The sequence below is a fragment of the Lolium perenne genome, chromosome 3 (assembly GCF_019359855.2).
Source record: "Lolium perenne isolate Kyuss_39 chromosome 3, Kyuss_2.0, whole genome shotgun sequence".
Classification (NCBI taxonomy): Eukaryota; Viridiplantae; Streptophyta; class Magnoliopsida; order Poales; family Poaceae; genus Lolium; species Lolium perenne.
The window spans coordinates 32575536-32598061 of NC_067246.2; the positions used below are offsets into that span (position 1 = coordinate 32575536).

At 42.4% G+C, this 22526-nt stretch overlaps 2 protein-coding genes across 4 annotated transcripts; one reads left to right on the top strand and one right to left on the bottom strand.

Annotated features, from left to right (window-relative positions):
* Positions 1 to 938: 938 nt before the first annotated feature.
* LOC127340803 (CDP-diacylglycerol--serine O-phosphatidyltransferase 1) lies at positions 939 to 7193 on the top strand. Of its 3 annotated transcripts, none has more exons than XM_051366547.2 (13): positions 939 to 1179; positions 2078 to 2263; positions 2454 to 2519; positions 2702 to 2761; positions 3200 to 3290; positions 3980 to 4034; positions 4124 to 4203; positions 4353 to 4469; positions 4586 to 4670; positions 5185 to 5276; positions 5994 to 6247; positions 6614 to 6702; positions 6790 to 7193. In XM_051366547.2, exons 2-13 carry the CDS (start codon positions 2103 to 2105, stop codon positions 6915 to 6917), a joined length of 1278 nt encoding a protein of 425 aa, XP_051222507.1. In that variant the 5' UTR covers positions 939 to 1179; positions 2078 to 2102; the 3' UTR covers positions 6918 to 7193. The 3 variants fall into 3 exon arrangements, with proteins under 3 accessions (XP_051222507.1, XP_051222509.1, XP_051222508.1); XM_051366549.2 differs by lacking the exon at positions 939 to 1179 and adding an exon at positions 1228 to 1957; XM_051366548.2 differs by lacking the exon at positions 939 to 1179 and having other exon boundaries at positions 1228 to 2263.
* Positions 7194 to 8220: 1027 nt separating this feature from the next.
* On the bottom strand, positions 8221 to 9106 carry LOC127338071 (peamaclein). The gene is made up of 4 exons (XM_051364331.2): positions 9038 to 9106; positions 8872 to 8913; positions 8606 to 8636; positions 8221 to 8479 (listed from the first exon to the last, which is right to left on the bottom strand). The coding sequence occupies exons 1-4, from the start codon at positions 9095 to 9097 to the stop codon at positions 8298 to 8300; spliced, it is 315 nt and encodes a 104-aa protein (XP_051220291.1). The 5' UTR covers positions 9098 to 9106; the 3' UTR covers positions 8221 to 8297.
* Between the last annotated feature and the right edge of the window lie 13420 nt (positions 9107 to 22526).

The window sequence follows — 22526 nt, forward strand, 5'->3', positions numbered from 1 at the left end:
TTTCATTGATTGATTCATATATCGAATTTATGTGCTCCATAATTTGCATTAACTATGGATGGCAAACTTTCTTTATACGACCACTATATGCATTGATGTAAAGGCATAGGTTACCTTAACCAGATTCAGTGGACATGAGTCTAGGACTTGGTTTTTCAAATATAAGAAATGCTATTTCAAAGTTTTATAAAATTTGAAAAAATTCATGCATGTACATATTACCGTGATACTGACATGTGCAAATTTCAAGGCAAAATATGAACATATGCGGCCTATACAAAAAAGAGAAAATGAAATTTGTATTCCCTTAAGAAATTTGAAGCCAATCATTATAGTGTTACTTAAATATTTTTTTCGTTTTATTGTAGGCCAGATATATTTTTTATTAAATATTTGCATGAGTAAGTATCAATGTAATATATATATGCATTTTTTTTGAAACTTTTAAATATCATTTTTCGAGTTCTGAAAAGCTAGGTCCACCTAGATCAAGATTCCACTAGGTATTTCCGCAGAGGTTACTCCCTTAAAAAAACATAACTTAGATTGAATGCCTCTCTTGTACAAGTACTATTCAAATTGGATATATGGAAGTATTGCATATCCCGTATTTCTCCGAATTGACTAACTTCAATCCCTATTCTCCAAATTAGAATTTCTATTTTAAGATCTAAAAATAGAAGGTACATATGATGTTTATGTTACTATGTTTTTTCTTGTTGACTTGAGGTGAATCATTTGCTCCCTGTCAACAAAAACATAACATAAAACACCATGTTAGAGGAGATTTTTTTTGGAATTAGTGTAAATGAAGGAAATCAAGGTACACTTTTCTTACGGGACCCACTGCCAAGAGAGAGAGAGAATCAGCATAAACCCTAAACTAAAACTGCTCCTTTTCTCTCTCTCCCATCCAATTTCTTTCGCAGAGAACTCTTTCTCTCTCCCCCTTCCTTTGACCATCTTCTCCTATAAGAAGATTCTCGGCGGCGACGGCTAGCCTCCATTGTCTGTCTTCCCTCTCCCCCTCCCCCTCTCTCGGACCGTCCCCCTCTCTCTACCTGAGAGCAACGAGGAGTCGAAGAAGAAGAAGAAGAGCGGGAAGATCGTTTTCCGCGGCCAAGATCTCCACCAGAGCCAGCCAATCATACGGCCGGGGCGGCCATCGCTTTCCTCCACGTAGGTGTTTTCTTTCTTTTCCCACCATATCCTCCAAAAAACTTGTATTTTCCCTTGATTCTTCAGTCGCATTGCTCCACAAAAACACCCAAATTCCCCCCGTTAACCTCAAGTTCTCAACAGAGACCCACACTTCAATCAGACCGCTCCAATTCCTCCATACGCATCAGTTATCTATGCGTGGAGAATGCCACCAGCAGATTCGATTTGGTTGTTGCGGGCATCTCCAGTTCCTGAACTTTTGCGGCATTGCGAAAAGCTGCTGCGTTCACCTTTTCTGTTTTCTTAATTTGGAGAGGGAGGTGTACGGCTTCAGCAGCAGCTAAATCATGCTGTTCTATTTCTTCTGAATTGTTTCCTCGGTCGAGTCCTATTCAAGTTCAAATGCATTTTCTTTTCCTCTCCCCCATCTTCCTCTGTCCCAGCCTTTCATGCTTGGTTTTCTGTGAAAGCCTTTAGTTGTAGGCTTACAGCAGACAGCCCCTTTTGTTATCCTGGAACAACCAGAGCCACACAAGTTGTGACTTGTGAGCATTGCTGTAGGAACCTCACTACCTCACCTAGCCAGAATGCTACTCTGAACCGTTCGCCTGCATAGTGTCTAGAGCTAGAATAGTAAACTTGTCCACTGCAAGTTGTGAAGCTTGGTGATGCTTCTGAAGTGCAGCTCGATGTGTTTATGCCAAATTTAGTTTTTTCCTCCTTGAAGTGCTTATTTCCAGATGTGTTCGGTCATCTCTTGATGTACCACCAGTATCTGCTTGTACATTATTCAGATGTTAGTCATTTGTCTCACTGGAGATGCTGTGCATCTTTAGCAAGCATACTCGTTCCTAGCCACTTAGTTCTTGTTGGAGGACAGTATTTGTTCTGATATGCTATTATGGATATTCTACAGATACTAAATTGCCGAGGTTGTTACCATGGAGGCCAATGGTCATGATAAACCTAGTAGAGAATATATTGGCAGAGAGTGCAATGGTGTAAAGCCAGTCAGCAATTTCGGTGAAGTTGATCCATGGACGGCATGGGCGTACAGACCACGGACAATCTCATTGTTACTGATGGGAACCTGCTTTTTAATGTGAGCTGGATATCTTTTACCCGTGGAATAATTTTAAATTTGCTGGATAGTTTTTTGCAACGATACATGTTTCTTCATTGTTGATGGTTGAGCCACTGACATTTTAGCATCGTAAATCACTACGAAAATGCATAAAAAATCGCAAAGCTGCTGTATGCTTAATTGAAAATTGCTTTGTATTTTAAATCAGTTGGGCAAGTGGCGCTTTTAATCCAGAAGGAAGCTTCTCTGCTGACCGCATCTCATCTGTGAAAAGGTATTTTATTTATGTTAGGCTAGAAAATGATCATTACTTCTATGTACTGCCAATTTAATATCTGTTAGAAGGTATCCGCAGTAGAGATCACAAACTTTCCCCATTACTGTCTCGCCCTTTATCTGCTAATTCCCATTTTAGTTAGAGAAATTTGTGTATTAATATTTTTGTCTTGTCAACAGGGGTGTCTTCGCAATGATTGCTGTTTTCTTGGCTTATTCTTTTCTTCAGGCACCTTCAACGTGAGTTCCGGAAACTCTGTACCACAATTCCTAACTGTAACTTTCGAAATGATAGGCATGTATGTAGATATTACACACTGCTATTGAACACAAGGAGGTATCGGTTGTGCTTCATATTTGATTTCAAGTTTTCAATATCTTTGAGCTTGCTTGTGAGTATGATCTGGAATATCTCTTTCTCCTGATGTATCAGTTTTATAGTCGCACTCACAGAGAACCTATAAATTTTATGTTCTTTATGGTATTACATTACTATGAGTGAACCACTTTTGCTGAATATTTCTCTGCTTCACACTTTTCTGCTTGCAAACAAAACGTTTCTTCATTTCGCTCCCTAAAAATACCATTGCTCACTGCAGCCTTCTCCACAAATTTTGTTCTAGAAGTTACAGAGATTTCTGCAAACGGTTACTGACATTTACTTCCGATATGATTCAGTGTGCTCATCAGACCACATCCTGCAATTTGGCGCCTGGTCCATGGGATGGCAGTTGTTTACCTTGTATCCCTCACTTTTTTGCTTTTCCAGGTGAGTAAAGTGTTTTTCTTAATCTTGTTCAAAAAAGCGCTAATTGCTACTAGACTTTTCAGATTCGTGGACCTGTCAAAAGCATTGCTAATTTACGGCGCAAAAGTTTCTTTCAGTTTCTTGCTTACCACAGGGAACAGCATTTTACTAGTACTTCGGCTTAGTTTTCTACACAAAATAAATAAATCTGTTATTGCACTGATTAAAAAGAAGTGCATTGATTGGCAATCAGAACATCTGGCAGAACATGTTGAAAGCATAAGGTGTGCCAGTGCCAAGTATGCTACAACGTGATGTAAAATACACATCTGTTTGCGAAAATAGAATGGTTAAGAGAGTAAAACACAATAGGTAAAAGTGTCAGGGTATCCCTTCTCTGCATCACCCTGAAAACTTGTTTATGCAGTAGCAAACTCCCCAGACATTACACTAACATGTTCAAGTATTGTTCCTATGGCCTATGGGTAGCCAGAATGCTAACAGAAAGATATGAGGTCTTTACTTTTTTATAAGAAGATAGGTAGTTGTCTGTGTCAGAAAATATGAGGTCAAAAGTTAAGATTCTAAATTTAATTGTGTAGTATAGCACTTTTATATGTATTTAGAAAATATTTTTTAATTTACTGGCAAAGAGAGAAAAAGAAGAACCTATAATTAGTAGTCATATGTCCTTCTGTTTCATTTTGCAGACTCGTGATGATGCTAGGCAATTTATGAAGTATCTTCACCCGGATCTTGGTGTTGGTAAGGCAGTTGGTTTTCCATATCTGATCTAATTGTGGATCTTTATGGCATTAAAAAGAAATATTTATTTGTGTACCTTTGCGTGACAGAATTACCTGAAAGATCTTATGGAACTGACTGCCGCATATATGTACCTGATCATCCAAAAAGCAGGTTTAACAATGTTTATGTATGATGACTTCATTCACAAACCTGCTACCCTTGTTCAATTTTATTTGTTGTATTTCTCTGATTGATCATGATCTTGGAGATGCTTCAAGTTACTGATCTTTCTTGTAGAAAATGTCAAGTTACTGATCTAAATATAGGTTTCTCTAGGACATCCTTTTTGACGAGTTTGTAATTGCCCATATCCTTGGATGGTGGGGAAAGGCTATAATGATACGGAATCAACCACTTCTATGGGTGTTATCAATTGGCTTTGAGTTAATGGAGGTATGTGCTTCTTACAACCTCATGCGGTCAGGTTTTTCACTACAGTATCTTGAATCATGATTTCCGGTCTAAAAGGATAATCAACAGTTCCTTAAGTAATCCTGTATGAATTGCAGCTGACTTTTCGTCATATGTTGCCAAATTTTAACGAATGCTGGTGGGATAGCATTGTTCTAGACATAATGATCTGCAACTGGTTCGGTGAGATTTTTATGTGCCTTCTGTTATTTTATCTATACATTATAGTGTATTTGTTTTTTGAACTGGATACCTGCATTTAGCACATATTAAGGTGAACATTGTGCTCATTGGCTTTATTACCCCATTCGCAGAACGGTTCACCTAGATTGTAAAGTTGATGTAGTGGCATCTGATTTTCTGATAATCACCACTTAATATCCCTACACGATACATAAAACTTAATGGTGGAACCAACTATGTGCTCCATTAATTGACTGGACACCTTTGCTTATTGCAATGACGGAGTATTGTTTTTCTTTGTTATTGTTTAGTGAGATATTAGTGGTTTTTGAATGAGCAGCAAAGCTGTGGTACTTGTACGAAATAAATTTGCTTTTCTAAATGCAAATGCATTAAATTTAGAGACAGTTATGATCTCTGTCATTATTGATAATTCTTGGTGTTTTCTCATATTGGTTTATTCTTCTTCGCTGTGTCATGTTCTTGAATGGGGACATTTTAATCTGTGATCCAGGTATCTGGGCTGGAATGAAGACAGTGAGATACTTCGATGGGAGGACATATGAATGGGTTGGCTTAAGTCGCCAGCCCAATATTATCAGCAAGGTATGTTAATTGGTTGTTAGGGAAATGAGCTGCCTAGCAAAGCGTGCAGTGGAATTGATTTTTTCTTATTTTATCCCCAGTTGTAGGTGATGTTTTATCCTACTTAGTATCATTGTAATATGATAAAATCTAGCGAATGCAAGATTTAGTGAGAAACCTCATTTATTCCTTGGCTCTTCTGCACTTTTTAAAACTTTTGGGTGCAAGAGTTCAAACCTCATGGTTTATAATAGATCTTCTGCAACTGCACCAAATAATCCTTAACCGTAGTGCCCAAACTGACCAATGTAAATACTGTTACTGTCAATTTTGCATAAACTCAAGTTAAGATGGATACTTCCAGTTAAAGAAACAGACATTCTGCTGGTTGGACAGTACTACCTGCACATTTCCATGCTTGCCATTGGCAGAACTGATATATTACTGAACTACTAACACACAATATAGCTTACTGTTGGTTACATCCAATAAAAGTACGTAATGATATAAACCTTTGAGCTTGATGTTTAGGTCTTGCAGATCCTTTTTTTAAAATTTCTTTTGCTTGTGGAGACACAAACAGCCTGCGTGGGTTATATTGTGCTGTCTGTGTGTTATACTTATCATAATTTCGATTTGAAGTGCTATGTCGTTAAAATGTGCCAGTTTTTATTCTAGACATTGAAGGTGGGAGCCTTATTCATGAATTCACTTATTTCATCTTTTGCCTATCCTTAGGTGAAAAGGACACTAGGTCAGTTCACACCAGCACAGTGGGACAAAGATGAGTGGTATCCTCTGCTTGGTCCTTGGAGATTCATCCAAGTTCTAAGCTTGTGTGTAATTTTCATGACCATCGAGCTAAACACGTTCTTTCTTAAATTCTGCCTTTGGATTCCTCCCCGGAACCCCTTGATTGTTTACCGACTGGTCCTTTGGTGGTTGATTGCGATACCAACCATCCGCGAATACAATACATACTTGCAGGACAGGTATAACTTTTCAACACATGAGCTTCAAGCTTTGCAGACTTAACATTGGTTTGCACAAAATTTGGATGATTTACCTCTATATGCACCATTGCTTTTCGAAGAGGAGAATTTTTCGACTTTCTTGTAGGCTAACACACTGCTTATTGAACTGTATTACTCCTGACATGATAAATGCCTCTGCATGTGCACCACTTAATGGCTACTTGCTGCTAGACATTGGTTGCATGTAAACTGTGCATAATATCGTATTAGAAATTAACAATAACATCCTTTCCCAGTGTAACTTGCTGTCAGTTCTCACATATTCATAGATACAGGGAGACAATCTTGCTAAAGTTAATCATCTTACGTGATAAATGATTCCAGGAAACCGGTAAAAAAGGTGGGGTCTTTTTGTTGGCTTTCGGTGGCTATATGCATCATAGAGCTTCTGATCTGCATCAAGTTTGGACATGGTGAGTGCTACTTCAAATTTCTCAGTGCCTGCAAGTAGCATTTGTCTCCTCCTATTATGCTGACCAAGTTGATGGCTCCTGAAACAGGCCTATTTCCAAAGTCGATGCCATCGTGGTTGATCATATTCTGGACGGCGGTGGCCTTGCTTCTCATGATGTTCATTCTTGTGTGGACTTGGAAAATTTACCGAACAATGTTAAGAAAGAGGCTGTGATTGCGACAACACGTTGTTTCTGCAGCCCACCATTCTTTTTTTTTTCAATTCAATATTTCCGTGTAAATATTTATTCAAATTCTGTACATGCAGTAGCCATTAATCGGTGATCATGAGAAGATTACCATAAGCAATTTTATGTCGACCCGTCAGCAAAATAAGATCCCACTTCATTCCATTGATGTATCCTGCCAATCAACTCTGAAACTCCTTTCGTGCAACCTACCTCTGAGACTCTGAGTCCATAATAGCAATGAAATAAGCTTTATTCTGCTATATGTTCACTGCTTGTAACTCAGCTGCGTGCATTGCAGAGGCTGGCAGAGTGTTCTCCATTATCTAACAGAAATGAGTTCACTATTCGACAGCTCATCGACTAGTAGGTATGCTCAGATTTGCAGATAGTCACATAGCTGTTGGCATGTGAGGTACATTATTAACTTTCGGTGTAGTCAGCAGTTGTGGGCTTTGTTTTGTGTTGTGCTGTGCTCCATGAGCCCATGGCTACTGAAACTGATCGATATGGCTGGGGTAATTCAAGGGTCTACTAGGCTGGGGGCCATTGCTACTGCTGCTGGGGTTGTAGAACTTGTAACTGTCATCTGTGCCAGCCTAGTCAAAACTTCTCAGTGTGAGGTTGGTCCCTCAATGAAACCAGTGGTCGGCATGTTGCATATTCTCATTTTCAGTTTCCTGTAAATCTATGCTGGTCGTCATCTAACCTGTCAAGGCCTTGTTGCTATGTTCTGATGTGTGCCAGTTTGAGGATGTTTCATAGAATTCCTTCATAGTAGAAAACAGTTTCTCACAATGTTGAGACGCCAAAGACGTCTTTGATCTTAAGGACTTCTCACGGAAATTATGGAGGATTAGACATTTTATGTACGTGACTTTCGATATTAGGATTGAATGATTTTTTTTTCTATGAATTTCTTTGCACTCAATTTCTTAGGAAACTATCAGTTCACTTAAATCATTTGTGGAGATTCCTTTGTTTTGCAGTGGTGCAAGCAAACCAACGGCGAAGTTTCGTAAGATTTAAGTAGGCGTGATGTTGCAATCCTGCGTTTTTTGAAATCCTGCAAATCAGAGATACCCTAAATAACGGTGGGGACCCCCCACCCCCCCCCCCCCCCCCCCCCCCCGTCAACTTCGAAAAAAAAGAGATACCCTAAATTGCGCCATCTAGAATGGATAATTCATAGAGAACATCTTTACCAATCTTTTGTTCTGGCTGCGACGATAATGTTGGCCTTATACTAGAATCACTAACTTCAATACAACGAAATGATTTATTTGGTACAACTAAAATGATTGCAAATATGGAGGCGATCGTACATTGGATGGTACATGTGTGCATGGCTGCAAGCAGATTTTCACTTAAGGGCACTTGGGCTTGCCTTCGTTGGTCTTCAGGTTGTTGTAGCACGGGCATTCTTCCTTGTTGGCGATCGTGCCGGACGGGACACACAGGCACCTCTTGCAGCAGTAGTTGCAGAAGAAATTGCACGGCTTCTTGTGTGACGTAGCTGAGCAGCGGATGTCGCATTTTGCTGGGCATTCTGTTTATTCGTAAGCAACATGATTACTTATTTGATTGACATAATGCAATAATTTGTTATGTACAATATTCAAACCACCCGGGAGTAGTATGAATGAATCATAACAATAAATTATGCATGTCGTACCTTCCATGGGGACAGATCCTTCTGCACCAGCCTGTATTAGAAATCCAAATGCAAGTTAATAATTGATAGAAGTAGGACAAAATAATGAGCAAACTATTTTTCGTTTCACCAGCGTCATGGAAATATTACTACACCCTCCGCCTCATGAAAGTTGTCTGAGATTTATCTAAATTTGGATGTATCTAGACACTAAATAGCACCTAGATACATCCAAATTTTGAGAAATCTCAGACAAGTTTCATAGGACGGAGGGAGTACAAACTTACCGGTCGATATGGTCTTACGTTCTTGCTCCCGGAGACCTCAGCCTGAAAATTTGATCGTGGCTCATGGTTAACATATGTTGGAATCAAACAACACACAGATATATTCTTTATTGGAGAAAATAAAAGCCTGTGAAATGGTTGTTCTTTGGAGAGAGAGAGAGAGTACCACAAAGACTAATGCTAGCAAGAAGAATGAAATTGAGAGAGAGGTCCCAACACGAGACATTTTTTTTTTCTTCTTAGTTGCACTCCTGTTCAATGAGGATTCGATCTTGGGAAAAACTGTGGTTTATTGTCAACAGTTGGGGAAAACTTGGGTTGCAACCACGCAATATATAATATCTGAATATGATATATAACAGTATCATGATATAATTGCTTCTAATAAGACCATTTAATGAATGGATACCCAAATCTAAACAATTTATGTCTGGTAGTACTATATAAGAAAGATATATGTCCAGCACAAGATTGGAATGCATATCCACAGATTAGCAAAATTTCACCAAAATTAATTATTCATGTTGTCATGTACTAGTATACAGTAGCATGATATTAATGGTACCCTTGTGGGGGACCTTGGCACGGCCACCAGGCTAAGCATGCATGGAGTATTAAATATGGAAAATGATCGTGTTCCCCCGGGGAACGGAGCGTTCCGTCCTCCTCCTTCGCAAGGCGACGCGTGTCCGTGTAGGACCCACTCGTGTGGGTCGTCCATATCCCTGGCTTTCTCCCTCCTTTACCTTATCCCTTTCTAAACTAGTACTCCACAACCGCATAGGCCATGGCGCAGCGCCGCTGGGCCCAAGTTCGTCACCTGTGCCGCGCCCAAGCTAGTCGCCTGCGTCGCGCCGCCGCGCCCAAGCTCGCCGCCTCGCGCCACCCAAATCCCTCCCTCTCCCGCCTCCTCCTCGTCCCGTCGCCAGCACGCCATCGAGCTACATCTCGGCGAGCCGTCCCGCCGCCGGCTTCAGGCTCCAGCACCGTGAGTGCGCTGCCCCAAACCCTACCTCTCCTCCTACTGGCGCGAACGCGCCATGGCTCCACCTCGGTGATCCGCCCCGCCTCCGACCTCCACCTCTGCGAGGACGCCTCCCCAAGCTGCCTCTCCTCCGGGCGTTGCGACTAGCGGCCCCCATCGTTGCTACCAGCGGCGCCCTGCGTTGCTACTATGGGCGGCATGCTTTGCTGCCAGCGGCGCACGACGTTGCTACTATGGGCGGCCAGGGTTGCTACCAGCGGCGCCATGCTTTGCTGCCAGCAGCGCCCGTCGGCTGGCGTTGCTACTATGGGCGCCTGGTGTTGCTACAAGTGACGCCCGGCAGTGCTACCTTCCATCGACGGCGGTGCTACCACGCCACCTGCGGGGCACTGCCAGGGAGTTTGCATGATGCTGCAATCCTTCGTCAGCAATGCTACTACCGGCGGTCCGCGGTGCTACCAGCAGGAGACCGGGATGCTGCAAAGGTTCCCACGGTCTTCTCCGGCGACAGTGGGGCAATGTTCCCATGGAGATCGGCGGTCGCTGCAAAGGCAGATAGCGACTGCTGCTATGGTGGACAACTACTGCTACGACCACGCGAGTCATCTGCTGCGAGGTGGCGTGGACGCCAACCTCGCCGGAGCTGGATGGCAACCTCGCCGGAGCTGGACGCCGGTCAGGGCCAAGCTGACCACGCCCATGGCGACAAGTCCAGGAGCGAGGTCCAGGAGCGCATGTGCGTGTGAGGCGGAGACCTTTTTCTTTTCGTGAGTGTGGGGCAATTTTTCCCATGTGCTTTGAGTGGTCCCGAGGACACGTGTCAATCGTTGGAGGCGGGGGATCAGAAGATCCGATCCCCCGGGGGACGCTCAGCACTTTCCATTAAATATTCCCCTTTAAGGCCTATTTAGTTTGTCTTAAGTAAAGCGTGTTTAACTTTAACCACGTTCATATAAATAAATCAGCATCTATAATATGCAGTAAATGCATTATGAAAACAAGTTTAGTGACATGTATAGTGATATGAAATACACTTTGATATCAAGAATTGAGCAACAATATCTGCATTATATACTACATAATTGATACTGTCGGATTCATATTGAAATACACTTTTTAATGTCATCAATTTTCACCAGATAGTCCTCATATACTTAGACTAATTCTTGGTCAAAGTGAAAATTTGAAATACACGTCCGACTTATTTATTGGAATGGTGAAAGAGTACTATTTGGCATTAGATTTCTCCTAATGACATGTGATTATCTTCTACATGTAATTTGTAGTACTCTTCCGTCCCAAAAAAATGTCTCAATTTTGTCTAGATATGCATGTATCTGCACATTAAAACCCGTCTAGATATATAAATATTTAAACAAAGTTGTGACAACCTTTCGGGACATATGGAATACTAAATACTCCATCAAGCTGCCCCTCACAAAAACAAAAAAAAATACTCCATCTGCCTGGGTTCATAAGGCCTATTTAGCTTGTGTTAAAAAATCTTTCTATTTAACTTTGACCACGATTCATGGAAAAAAATCAACATCTATAACATAAATGCATTGTGAAATACGTTTCATGATAGATCTAGTGATATTGATTTGATATTGTACTGATACTTTTTCTATAAATTTTCTAATTTAAAGAGGTTTGACTTAAGACAAGAGTAACCAACCATGTAAACCTAGATGGGGGAAGTATAACATGTAGCTGTCTGCAGTTCATAAGGTACATGATAAACCATAAATTTATATGAGCAATATTTTCTCTAGATTTAGCGTGTGTTTTAGTTAGCGTGGTGGAAGGAGTGAACAAAAAATATCATGCATTAATCCACGTGAATAATTTTTTTTGCAAAAAATGTGGGATAGATGACAAAAATTCATGTAATGTACACTAGGTACTCCCTCTGACAAAAAGGCCGGATAGCTTTTTCAGATATTTCGATAATATAAGCCATCCTCCTTAATTCCTGTGCGTGACTTAACGCCCCTTAATTCCCTATCAAGAAATCTTCTTTTCTCTCTATATATCCCGCTGCTTCCATTCCCCCTCCCTTACTGACTGGAGATTAAAAAAAAACCCTTAAAAGAAAGACTGGTAATAAAAAGCAGTAGCAGGATGACGGACTCCCATGGGACCATCGCTGAGAAGCATCCAAACTCAAAACCAATGGAGGGAGAGGGAGACATATATTTAGGGTTTCAACATCAACTTGTTTCGTGGGCACGGTAAAAGTTGTCGATCCAGTCATGCAGTCCTAGATCTAGACCTTTGGTGATGACGATCATCTCGCGGTGGAGTTGGTGGTGCCCGCAGTGGAGCAGCCACTGGTAGAAAAAAGGGTTTCCGTCCAGCCCCATTAGTCGCGAAATTACACGAACCGCGACTAATGTGGTCTTTAGTCGCGGTTCGGGAGGCGAATCGCGACCAAAGGCCTGGGCCCAGCGCGCTCGGTGGCCAGCTGGTGGACGGGAGGGGCTTTAGTCGCGGTTGGCCAGGCCAACCGCGACTAAATGTCCTCAGGCCTGGCCCAAAGGCCTTTAGTCGCGGTTGGCCAGGACAACCGCGACTAAAGCCCCTCCCCTATATATACCGTCCAGCCCACAGCACTTAGCCATTTGGTGCCACTTCTCTTCACAAACTTTACAAGGGGGTGTTGGTTTGCTTTTGGCTCCTCTTATGCACACAAGGTGTTTGATGAAATGCCCCAAGAGCATGAAACCAACATGATATGAAGTGTCGGAGCCACACTTGATCGAGCTTCCTCATTTATTTTTTCCTCCTCGATCGCGGTTAGCAACTTGAACCTTTCATGTGTCATTGATAAAATATGCATGTGTGTAGTTCATTGTTTAATTTCTATTTAGTTTAACAAATGCATGATGGTTAATTATATATTTTATATTATAATAATGCAGATGAATCGGCAATGGATGTACGGTAACCGACTCTCCGGCGAGTTCACTACGGGTTTGAAAAATTTCCTCGTAGTGGCTAATGCGAACAAGCAGAAGGGTTTTGTTATCTATCCATGTGTTGACTGTAAGAATCAGAAGGGTTACTCTTCCTCAAGAGAAGTTCACCTACACCTGCTTCGGCACGGTTTCATGCCAAGCTATAATTGTTGGACCAAGCATGGAGAAAGAGGAGTTATAATGGAAGAAGATGAAGAAGGGGATGATTTCATCGATGAAAACTATCTTGATCATTTCGGTGATACTTTCATGGAGGATGCTGAAGGTGAAGGGGAAGGTGATCAAGAAGAGGCACGTGATGAGCCCGCTGATGATCTTGGTCGGACCATTGCTGATGCACGGAGCCGCTGCGAAACTGAAAAGGAGAGGGAGAATTTGGATCGCATGTTAGAGGATCACAAAAAGTCGCTTTACCCAGGATGCGATAATGGTCTGAAAAAGCTGGGCTGCACACTGGATTTGCTGAGATGGAAGGCACAGGAAGGTGTAGCTGACTCGGGATTTGAAAACTTGCTGAAAATGTTGAAGAATATGTTTCCAAAGAATAACGAGTTGCCCTCCAGTACGTACGAAGCAAAGAAGGTTGTCTGCCCTCTAGGTTTAGAGGTTCTGAAGATACATGCATGCATCAACGACTGCATCCTCTACCGCGGTGAATACGAGAATTTGAATGAATGCTCGGTATGCACTACATTGCGTTATAAGATCAGAGGCGATGACCCTGGTGACGATGTTGAGGGCCAGAAACCCAGGAAGAAGGTTCCCGCCAAGGTGATGTGGTATGCTCCTATAATACCACGGTTGAAACGTCTGTTCAGGAACAAAGAGCATGCCAAGTTGTTGCGATGGCACAAAGAGGACCGTAAGTCGGACGGGGAGTTGAGACACCCCGCAGATGGAACGCAATGGAGAAAGATCGACAGAGAGTTTAAAGACTTTGCAGCTGACGCAAGGAACATAAGATTTGGTCTAAGTACAGATGGCATGAATCCTTTTGGCGAGCAGAGCTCCAGCCATAGCACCTGGCCCGTGACTCTATGCATCTACAACCTTCCTCCTTGGTTGTGCATGAAGCGGAAGTTCATTATGATGCTAGTGCTCATCCAAGGTCCGAAGCAACCCGGCAACGACATCGATGTGTACCTAAGACCATTAGTTGATGAACTTTTACAGTTGTGGGGCAGACCTGGTGTCCGTGTGTGGGATGAGCACAAAGAAGAGGAATTTGACCTACGAGCGTTACTTTTCGTAACCATCAACGATTGGCCTGCTCTTAGTAACCTTTCGGGACTATCAAATAAGGGATACAATGCATGCACGCACTGCTTACATGAGACTGACAGTGTACATTTGCCAAATTGTAAGAAGAACGTGTATCTTGGGCATCGTCGATTTCTTCCGAAAATTCATCCAGTAAGAAAGAGAGGCAAGCATTACAACGGCAAGGCAGATCACCGGCCGAAGCCTGCGGAACGCACTGGTGCTGAGGTATTTGATATGGTCAAGGATTTGAAAGTCATCTTTGGAAAGGGTCCTGGCGGACAATCAATTCCGAAGGGAGCTGACGGGCACGCACTCATGTGGAAGAAGAAATCTATATTCTGGGAGCTAGAATATTGGAAAGTCCTAGATGTCCGCTCTGCAATCGACGTGATGCATGTTACGAAGAATATTTGCGTGAACCTCCTAAGCTTCTTGGGCGTGTATGGGAAGACAAATGATACAAAGGAAGCACGGCAGGACTAGCAACGTTTGAAAGACCCTGATAACCGGCATCCGGAATGGTTTCAAGGTCGTGCCAGCTACGCTCTGACCAAAGAAGAGAAGGTCATCTTTTTTGAATGCCTGAGCAGTATGAAGGTCCCGTCTGGATTCTCGTCGAATATAAAGGGAATAATAAACATGGCGGAGAAAAAGTTCCAAAACCTGAAGTCTCACGACTGCCACGTGATTATGACGCAATTGCTTCCGATTGCTTTAAGGGGGCTCCTGTCGGAAAATGTTCGAGTACCCATTGTAAAGCTATGTGCATTCCTCAATGCAATCTCTCAGAAGGTAATCAATCCAGAAGTTCTACCACGGTTACAGAACGATGTGGTCCAATGTCTTGTCAGTTTCGAGTTGGTGTTCCCGCCATCCTTCTTCAATATTATGACGCACCTCCTGGTTCACCTAGTCGAAGAGATTTCCATTCTCGGTCCTGTATTTCTACACAATATGTTCCCCTTCGAGAGGTTCATGGGAGTATTAAAGAAATATGTTCGTAACCGTGCTAGGCCAGAAGGAAGCATCGCCAAGGGCTATGGAAATGAGGAGGTAATTGAGTTTTGTGTTGACGTTGTTCCTGACCTTAAGCCGATTGGTCTTCCTCGATCGCGGCACGAGGGGAGACTAAGTGGAAAAGGCACGATCGGAAGGAAATCAACGATATGTATGGACGGCCATTCTCCGATCGAAGCACACCACACAGCTTCGACCAATTCCAGCTTGGTGGCTCCGTACTTTGAGAAACACAAGAATATTTTACGCTCGGACAACCCGGGGAAGCCTGAATCCTGGATTAGGAAGGCCCACATGGAGACTTTCGGCAGTTGGTTGAGAAAACATTTAATGCATGACAATAAGGTTGTAGATCAGCTGTACATGTTGGCCAAGACACCATCTTCGACTATAACGACTTTCCAAGGGTACGAGATAAATGGGAATACATTTTACACGATCGCCCAAGATAAAAAGAGCACCAACCAAAACAGTGGTGTCCGCTTTGATGCAGCAACCGAGAATGGGCAAAAGGTCACATATTATGGTTACATACAGGAGATATGGGAACTTGACTATGGACCCTCCTTTAAGGTCCCTTTGTTCCGGTGCAAATGGTTCAAGCTAACAGGAGGTGGGGTAAAGGTGGACCAGCAATACGGAATGACAATGGTGGATTTCAACAATCTTGGTTACCTTGACGAACCATTCGTCCTAGCGAAAGATGTCGCTCAGGTTTTCTATGTCAAGGACATGAGTAGCAAACCGAGGAAACGGAAAGATAAGAAAACGATCAGTACATCATGCGATGATCCAAAGCGCCACATTGTTCTTTCAGGGAAAAGAAACATCGTGGGAGTGGAGGACAAGACAGACATGTCAGAAGATTATAATATGTTTGGTGAAATTCCGCCCTTCAAAGTGAACACCGACCCAAGCATTAAGTTAAATGATGAGGATGCTCCATGGATACGGCCCAATCGTAAGCAAGCAGGGACACAAGGGAAGAAATGATGTGTAATAATTTATTGTACCAAACTTTGTTGAATGGATCACGTGAATTATATTATCCGTGATGTGTTCTGGTGTCCATTTTCGAATGATTCGATTGATTCGAGATAGCACTGATGATACATGAAATTTGGAGTGATTTAGTCATACTCATGCCTAGGCGTATAATATGCATACTCGTAGTCTTCATAGTCGCCGCCGTTGTACTGGTAGTCGTCGCCTTCTAAGTTGTCGCTGTCGTCGTCGCTGCTGTCGTCGCTGTCGTCGGCCGGCGCTCGTGGCTCGAACTGAGGCCAGCGCAGGCGGGGGATATCGCCGGCCGTGATGTAGTCCATGACGCTCTGCAGAGTCCGGCCGTACCACCATAGCCGACGGCCGGCCTCGTGGAAGTTCCCAGGAGGCAGACCGTCCTCCTCATACCTGGCGAGCGCCCTCTCACGCCGATTGATGAAGAAGGCGTCCCAAGTATGCTGGTTATCGGGATGCCAGCGGGGATTCATCCGCTGCTCTGGCGTGAGGTCGAGGTAGTAGTGGTTCGTGATGGCCGCCCGGCGCGCAGTACCCTGAGGGAGGGGAGGGACCAGCACGCCGCCGGCGCTTAGGCTCCAGCCGGCGGGGACGCGGTAGCCCGGTGGGCAAGGGTAGTTGATGACCCACAAGTATAGGGGGTGTATCGTAGTATCTTCGATAAGTAAGAATGTCGATCCCAACGAGGAGCAGAAGGTGTTGACAAGCAGTTTCGATGAAGGATTCACTGTAAATGCTCACAGACAAGTATTCAGGGGGTTTTGATGTAACAGTTGAATAAAGTACGAGTAAGTAAAGTGCGAGAGTAACAATTGCAGCGAGTGGCCCAATCCTTTTTAGCACAAAGGACAAGCCGGTTTGTTTACTTATAATGACCAAACGTTCTCGAGGACACACGGGATTTTAGTCTAGTGCTTTCGCTACATACGGCTAAATAATCTTCATTGTTATGATAAGTGTTGTGTGGGTGAACCTATGCTAATGTACTGCCCTTCCTAGGACTAATACATACTTGTGATTGTACCCCTTGCAAGCATCCGCAACTACAAGAAAGTAATTAAGAATAAATCTAACCACAGCCTTAAACTCTGAGATCCTGCGATCCCTCCTGCATCGATATACCAACGGGGGTTTAGGTTTCTGTCACTCCGGCAACCCCGCAATTGGCAAACGAGTACAAGATGCATTCCCCTAGGCCCATAAATGGTGAAGTGTCATGTAGTCGACGTTCACATGACACCACTAGAAGAATAACACCACAACTTAAATATCATACCATTGAATATTACTCGACCATAGTTCACTACTAACATTTAGACTTCACCCATGTCCTCAAGAACTAAACGAACTACTCACGAGACATCATATGGAACATGATCAGAGGTGATATGATGATGAATAACAATCTGAACATAAACTTGGTTCAATGGTTTCACTCAATAGCATCAACAACAAGTAGAGATCGATACCGGGAGAGTTTCCCCTATCAAACAATCAAGATCAAACCCAAATTGCTACGGCGGTGATGGTGTCCAGCGGTGGAGACGGCGGTGATGATGGTGGAGATGATGATGATGGTGATGGAGATGATGTCCAACTCGATGACGGTGACGATGGCGTCGATTTCCCCCTCCGGGAGGGAATTTCCCCGGCGGATTCCTGCCCGCCGTAGAGCTCTTTTCTCTCTGGTGTTCTCCGCCCCGCAGAGGCGGCTGTAACTCTTCGCGAGGTACCCTCTGTGGCTTCGGTTTTCGGGACGAAGGGTTTCGCGAAGAAAAGGAGGTGAAAGGGGCTGTGGGGCCCCCACACCACATGGTGGCGCGGCCAGGCCATGGGCCGCGCCGCCCTATGGTGTGGGCCCACCCTGGGTCCAGCTGGCTCCTCCTTCTGGCTTCCTTCGTCATCTTGAAAAATAGGATTTTTGGTATAATTTCCTTCCAGAGTTGATCTTCCGAAATATTGCATTCTGACGGTGCTTTTTCCAGCAGAATCCTGGCTCCGGTGCTTGATCCTCCAATAATGATGAAACATGCAAAATAGATGAAATAACATAAGTATTGTGTCCCAATATGAAATATATCAATGAATAACAGCAAATTATGATATAAAATAGTGATGCAAATTGGACGTATCAACTCCCCCCAAGCTTAGACTTAGCTTGTCCCCAAGCGAAATCGAGCTCAAGAACAGGACCACATGTTTATGGAGTGAAGAGTCGATAAATAAAATACAGACAAGAAGCATCATATTCATTCACACAAGACATTATAGTAAACAACTTCCTCATATAACTCAACTTGAATCAAGTATAAGGTAATCACAAATAAAGGTGCATAAGAAATCATAGTTGGTGATGGCAAACTTCGTTCTTGGTTAGAGAACAATTAACAGATTACATTTATCTCATTGAGCAGCGCTCTCATGTTAAAGTTTATATGGCACAACTTGCATACTCAATCATAATGGTCTCCTCATGATCATTGATAACTTGCAAAGCTATATTCATTCAGATAAAACTTGAACTAAACAAGGAAGAATAAAAGACATGATGAAGCAAATCACAATATAATGGTTTGATCACAACTACTCAAATGCTTGCTTGAGATGGAGGGAAATAGGTTTACGGACTCAACATAAAGTAAAAGACATGCCCTTCGCAGAGGGAAGCAGTGATTAAATCATGTGCTAGAGCTTTTTCAGTTTTGCAATCATATAAAGAGAATAAAAGTAACATTTTGAGAGGTGTCTGTTGTTGTCAACGATTGGTGTGGTACTCTAACCCCCTTGCCAGACAACCTCCTAAGAGCGGCTCCCATATTATTTTCATTTTATGTGGCACTCCTTCCAACCTTTCTTTCACAAACCATGGCTAACCGAATCCTCGGGTGCCTGCCAACAATCTCATACCATGAAGGAGTGCCTTTTTATTTTAGTTTTATTATGATGATGACACTCCCCCAACCTTTGCTTTCTCAAGCCATGGCTAACCGAATCCTTCGGGTGCCGTCCATCAATCACATACCATGGAGGAGTGTCTATTTAGTTTAATTAATTTGGGACTGGGAATCCCATTGCCAGCTCTTTTTGCAAAATTATTGGATAAGTGGATGAAGCCACTAGTCCATTGGTGAAAGTTGCCCAACAAGATTGAAAGATAAAACACCACATACTTCCTCATGAGCTATAAAACATTGACACAAATAAGAGATACTAAGTTTTGAATTGTTTTAAAGGTAGCACATGAAGTATTTACTTGGAATGGCAGAAAATACCATGTAGTAGGTAGGTATGGTGGACACAAATGGCATAGGTTTGGTTTAAGATTTGGATGCACGAGAAGTATTCCCTCTCAGTACAGGTCTTTGGCTAGCAAGGTTAATTAGCAAGCATAAGAGTCGAGGGAAACAAACAAATATACATGTGATAGAAACAATCATGCATCTTCCTTGTAAGCACAAACAATTTTAACCTCAGAATAATAAGCTATGAGCTAACAAGAAAGAAAGACAATGAAACAACTACATGTATTTCTCTTTTCTACTTAAACCTCAAAGTGTTGTTGCTATTGACCAATGCTAAGTTTGCCAAAACCAAATAGATTTATTCAATGCTCCCAAAGTGATACCAATACTAACAACAAGGTAAATCATATAATAGAGATTGCAAACTAGAATAAGATGTGCAATATGTAAATGATAAGACTTCTCATTAATATTCCATAACGATAACTCACACCAAGGGATACATAGATAACCAACTAAAGGAGAGATACTTCCAAACTGCAACCCATCTTATATGATAACTTCCCTACTCATGATATGACACTACTTGACAATAAAAGTAAAAGGTAGTGATGATGTGATACCGCGGCACTCCCCCAAGCTTGGAACAAACCAAGGGGATGCCAATACCGATGATGAATTACTCCTGAGGCGATGGTGGTGATGAACTCCCGTCATCAAACTTCCAAGGAAGAGGCTCTCCATCAAGAAACGACATCTTGGTCTCGGGAATCCTGAAACTAGCAGCACGGCTTATGTATTTAAACCTGTTTTCATACTCACAGTTCTGATTCTGAACATCATAGAGTTGTGCTTGGAGCTTGTTGGTGGTGTCGTGAAGTGAGAGGATGTCGCTCCAAAGCTTTGCAGTTTCCTTCTCATGTTCAGCAATGAGTTCAGACACAATCCTGTGGAAGATATCCACCTCACGCTCAGCCATCTTCTTGTATTTGAAAACCTCTTGTTCTAGCTTCTCCATCCTATCTTCCAAGCTTCCTTCTCCTTTAGGACCCTGGACATCCTTGACCTGCAGTTCTCCTTCAACGAGCAGCAACTCCTTGGGGTGCATCCTCAGCTCCTCCATGTACAAGTTGCCAACATCCTTGCAGGAGCTGTCCTTCGGAGTTTCCGACGAAGACATGATGGCTCTAGATCCGAAGCAAATCCTGGCAGAAACAACTCGAAACAAAACACGTCGAGAACACGATATACGGACCTCCAGGGGTCCGGGGGATTATATAGCAAAAAATTTCTCGACAAAAGGAAAGTACCAGATCGAACCAGAGTCGGAAAGGGGCGACGAGGCGGCCAGACCATAGGTCGGCGCGGGCCGAGGTCAGGCCGCGCCGGCCTATGGTGGCACGCCCTCGTGCGTCCTTTCCACTCCGTTTCGAACTCGTAATTTTTTTATATTTTCCAAAAACAGCAAAAATATTGTTCGGAAAGTAAATTGCGTACTTTTCATTACCAGTACTGTTACCTATTCAAAGTCGAGTTCTGGCGGACTGTCAATTTGCCCTTTGATGAAAGCCTCCGGTGTTTCCACTTGAATAATATCAACATCAACATTATAAGAATCACCCGAGATATAATGCTTGAGTCTTTGTCCATTCACCACTTGCGTAGCATTGCCTTGGAGAGAGCTAATTTTGATTGCTCCTGAACGATACACCTCCTCGACAACATATGGTCCTTCCCATTTCGAGAGTAATTTCCCTGCAAAGAATCTGAGACGAGACCGATACAATAGGACTTTATCCCCAATATTAAATTCTCTTTTGATAATCCTTCTATCATGCCATTTTTTAACTTTCTCTTTAGAGAGTTTAGCATTTTCATAAGCCTCACTTCTCCATTCATCTAGAGAACTCAATTGCAACAACCTCTTATTACCGGCAAGTTTAGGATCTTTGTTTAATTCTCTAACAGCCCAATAAGCTTTGTGCTCTAGTTCTAAAGGTAAATGACAAGCTTTCCCATAAACCATTTTATAAGGTGACATTCCCATGGGATTTTTATAAGCAGTTCTATAAGCCCATAGTGCATCCTTCAATTTACTAGCCCAATTCTTTCTAGTTTTATTAACAGTCTTTCCCAAAATAGATTTAATCTCTCTATTTGATAATTCTACTTGCCCACTAGTTTGAGGATGATAAGCGGAAGCAATTCTATGATTAATACCATACTTAGCAAGAGTTTTTCTAAAACCTCCATGAATAAAATGAGAACCTCCATCAGTCATAATATATCTAGGCACTCCAAATCTAGGAAAAATAATATCTAAAAGCATTCTTAAAGAGGTCTCACCATTAGCACTTTTTGTAGGTATGGCTTCCACCCATTTAGTAACATAATCAATAGCAACAAGTATATGAGTGTTACCTTCTGAAGACGGAAAAGGTCCCATGAAGTCAAATCCCCAACAATCAAACAGTTCAATAACAAGAGTATAATTCATAGGAATTTCATTACGTCTGGAGATATTACCAACCCTTTGGCATTCATCACAAGATAAAATAAACTTTCTCGCATCCTTGAAGAGAGTTGGCCAATAAAAACCTGATTGTAGAACCTTTTGCGCGGTTCTTTCTCCGGCGTGATGTCCTCCATAAGCACTACCATGACATTTACTCAATATCTCTTGTTGTTCATATTCGGGAACACATCTTCGCATAATACCATCCACTCCTTCTTTATATAAGTGTGGGTCATCCCAAAAATAGTGCCTCAAATCATAAAAGAATTTCCTCCTTTGCTGAGCTGAAAAGGTTGGAGGCAAGTACTTGGAAACAATAAAGTTAGCATAATCAGCATACCAAGAATTTGTCTCGCGAGCTCACCTTTATTACAGCCAATTGTTCATTTGGAAAACTATCATTAACAGGAACAGGATCATAAGCAATATTTTCCAATCTAGACAAATTATCAGCAACAGGATTATCAGCACCTTTCCTATCTACAATATGTAAATCAAATTCTTGCAAAAGAAGTACCCATCTAATAAGCCTCGGCTTAGCATCTTTCTTAGTCATAAGGTATCTAATTGCAGCATGATCTGTATGAATAGTAACTTTTGAATCAACAATATAAGATCTAAATTTATCACAAGCA